The sequence below is a fragment of the Anarrhichthys ocellatus genome, unplaced genomic scaffold (assembly GCF_004355925.1).
Source record: "Anarrhichthys ocellatus isolate YVR2014 unplaced genomic scaffold, GSC_Weel_1.0 scaffold6144, whole genome shotgun sequence".
NCBI classification, from domain to species: domain Eukaryota; kingdom Metazoa; phylum Chordata; class Actinopteri; order Perciformes; family Anarhichadidae; genus Anarrhichthys; species Anarrhichthys ocellatus.
Window position 1 is genome coordinate 1 of NW_022286118.1, and position 3,058 is coordinate 3,058.

General features: G+C 46.1%; 1 protein-coding gene across 1 annotated transcript; it reads right to left on the reverse strand.

Moving 5' to 3' along the window:
- Positions 1-5: 5 nt before the first annotated feature.
- Positions 6-3,032, reverse strand: LOC116380112 (torsin-4A-like; the record flags this gene model as incomplete). The annotated part of the gene is made up of 2 exons (XM_031842077.1): positions 2,227-3,032; positions 6-380 (listed from the first exon to the last, which is right to left on the reverse strand). Coding segments are annotated over exons 1-2 (828 nt in total), but the record flags the coding sequence as incomplete, so codon positions are not given.
- Between the last annotated feature and the right edge of the window lie 26 nt (positions 3,033-3,058).

Sequence of the window (3,058 nt, forward strand, 5' to 3'; positions counted from 1 at the left end):
GGGATCTTCTCCTCCTCCTCGGCCCGCTTGACCATCTCCGAGATGAGCGCGGCGAGGTCGTGGGAGCACCGCAGGGCGTTGGCCTCCTGGGGGCAGTGGTGGAGGACGTAGTACTGCAGCACCAGCGTCTCCCCGACCACGGAGCGGAAGTGTCCCGCCAGGAGGCGTCCCAGGTGGCTCTTGCCCACTCCGCTGGGGCCGTGGAGAGACACCACCAGGGGCTTGTTGTGGACGTAGGTGGACAGGTAGTCCTTCAGGTGGGACAGCAGACCGTCCACCGCTCCCTGCTGCCCAAACACCTCTCTCCTCAGTGTCTTCTCCAGCCCCTCCAGGTCGTACCTGAGAACGTGGTCATCTAGGTTCTCTATGGCGTTGTACACCTGGAAAGAAACAGATATTAATATACAGTATATACCGTAGCTGAGTCCCAGTTCACAGTTAGTATAGAACAGTAAATTATGTCTAACAGAAAACAACAATTGTCAATCAGACTGCAACTTTAAAAAGTAATCTTTCAAAAACGCGAGAGAGTTGAGAAGATTGATACCACACATGTCTGCACGGTAAACATGAAACTACATCCTGCGGCCGATTAGCTTAGCATAAAGACTGGAAGCAGCTAGCTGGCTCTGCTTAAAAGGTAACAAAATCTGCTCACAGCACCTGTAAAGCTTATTTTATCTTCTTTGTTAAATTCGCACAGAAACCGAAGTGTAAAACCGGTTCGTGACGTAGCTCCTTTGTAGCCTAGCGTTAGCTTTTCACTTCTGCTCATTGTATTCACGCTTCAAAAATCACAAAAGTGATGTTCGTTTGAGTAGATTATCTTGCTGAACAAAACGTGTAAATATTATAAACGTTCGATGCCAACTTCCTGTTGGACTACAAAAGTACAACATCTAGTCATCTCATTTAGCCACTTGTTAGCAACCGCCATTGCCTAACAAGTAGGGGTGGGGGGAAAAAAATCGATACAGCATAGTATCGCGATATTTTGCGTGGCAATATTGTATCGATACACGGACGCCAAGTATCGATCTTTTATTATAAACTATGAAAAAAAACAACTTTTTTTTTGAAAAATCAAATCAATTACTTTTTCAGTCCACTAGATGGTGCTGCGTTATTTTCTGGTGAGGTCAGCAAAGGAAGTTGGTCAAAACAAAGAGAGACATCTGGCCTCACAAAGAGGTTAAATCTGCCAACAGTAGCCAGGCTCATGGGGAGAGTGCAGCACATAACTGTCTCTCTGCCCTCGACGTCCACGCATCACAAGTTATACTGAGTTACACAACTCTTATATCCTACTTATATAAGTTATAGTTCATATACTGAGTGCACACGTTTGGATTCAGTTAAGTTGGACTATGTAGTAATACATTCAGTTTGTCAAGTTCATGCAACATTTATGACATTGTTGGTCAGTCTGTCTGCTTGACAATCCTATTCTGCTGCAATAAAAATGATTGAAGTGAGATGAACAGACTGAAAACTTTATCTCATTAGATAAAACATGTTGACACAGTTTTCCTTTGGGGACATCATTTGAAGTGGAAAAAAGTAATAAATTGCAATAGAGGCCTATGGTATCGCAATACTCAGAATATCAGTATCGTGATAATATTGTATCGTGACCTAAGTATCGTGATAATATCGTATCGTGACGTAAGTATCGTGATAATATCGTATCGCGGGACCTCTGGTGATTCCCACCCCTACTAACAAGTGCCTTTACTGAGGTAATAAATCAAGAGAGAAGTAGAGTCATTTTCTCATAGACTTCTACACAACCAGAGGAGTCGCCCCCTGATGGACACTAGAGAGAATGCAGCTTTAACACATGAAGCATCGGCTTCACTCAGTGGAACAGGAGGTTGCTGCCTGGTTGCTCCACAATATGATGCGTTTTTCATTGTTTTGTTTTTTGACATCAGCAAACTGAAACACATTTGGACCCGTTAGAAATGTTTATGTTATTCGTAAAGCCGTGAGATACTTACAACAGCCTTAAGTCAGAAACACTTAAGGCTGGATTAAGTCAACAAAGAGGCCCTGAGTTATGAATGAATGAGCAGTGGGAGCCGAGACAGACTTAAGAATTTCAGTAATGATGCATGACTCACGTAGACCTGAAATACATTTTTAGTGAATAAATGATGACGTGACCCAGCATGTTTGGTCTATATTTACACCCTGCGTCGTCAAACAGGTGTTAGCTCCTTTTACCTGGACGAAGACGATGGCGAAGAGCAGGTAGAGGCAGTACTTGGCTCGGCTTTGCTCCTGCTTTGGAGGGGCCCGCCGCCTCCCTCTGTTGGGATACAACACCCCTTTCCTCCTCCTCCTCTTCTTCTTCTGGGGGACGGAGGACAACAGGGTGGAGGAGAACGACGTGGGTCCGTCAAAGGTGAAGATCTTGGGGCTGGTTTTCGACGGCGCCCCTGCGGGTTTCCCGTCCGCCCCGAGCTCCAGCAGGGCCATCTCCTGACGCCTCTTCTTCATGGCCCGGTACTTCTGTTTGATGCGGATGACGGCGTGCAGAGACGAGGAGAAGCTGGACAAACTGAGGACGTGACTGTCCCTGAGTGTTCCGTCTCTGTCTCCTTCACCATCCAACTCCGTGTCCATCTCTCCCTCAACCTCTCCCTCCGTTTGAGAGCTGCTGTCTTGGTCGCTCATCTGCAGAGAGAAAGCAGCTAAAATCAGTATTTTTCTTATATTCACAATGACTGCTTTTATGAGAAAGGAGTCGCTCGTGGTGACAAACCCATCTGCTCTACGGAGCAGCTGTTTGTTTTGGGAGATGCTTGTTTGTCTATCCTGAACTTTGCATTTCGGGCCCACACTATCGAACACAAGACCAAAGACCCTATTTGTGGGAGCAGATCAGCCGGGCGGACGCTGAATGTTGCCTCGTCTCTCCTTGCTCAAAACACCAAGTAAAACAAATAGATAGTAGGTATGTTGCCACTTCTCTGTCAGAAAAAGGCGAGAGAAAAGGAGGAGGGACATAGAGATGCCGTATACGTCTCTGGTAGAGACCTGTCAATCACCGTGT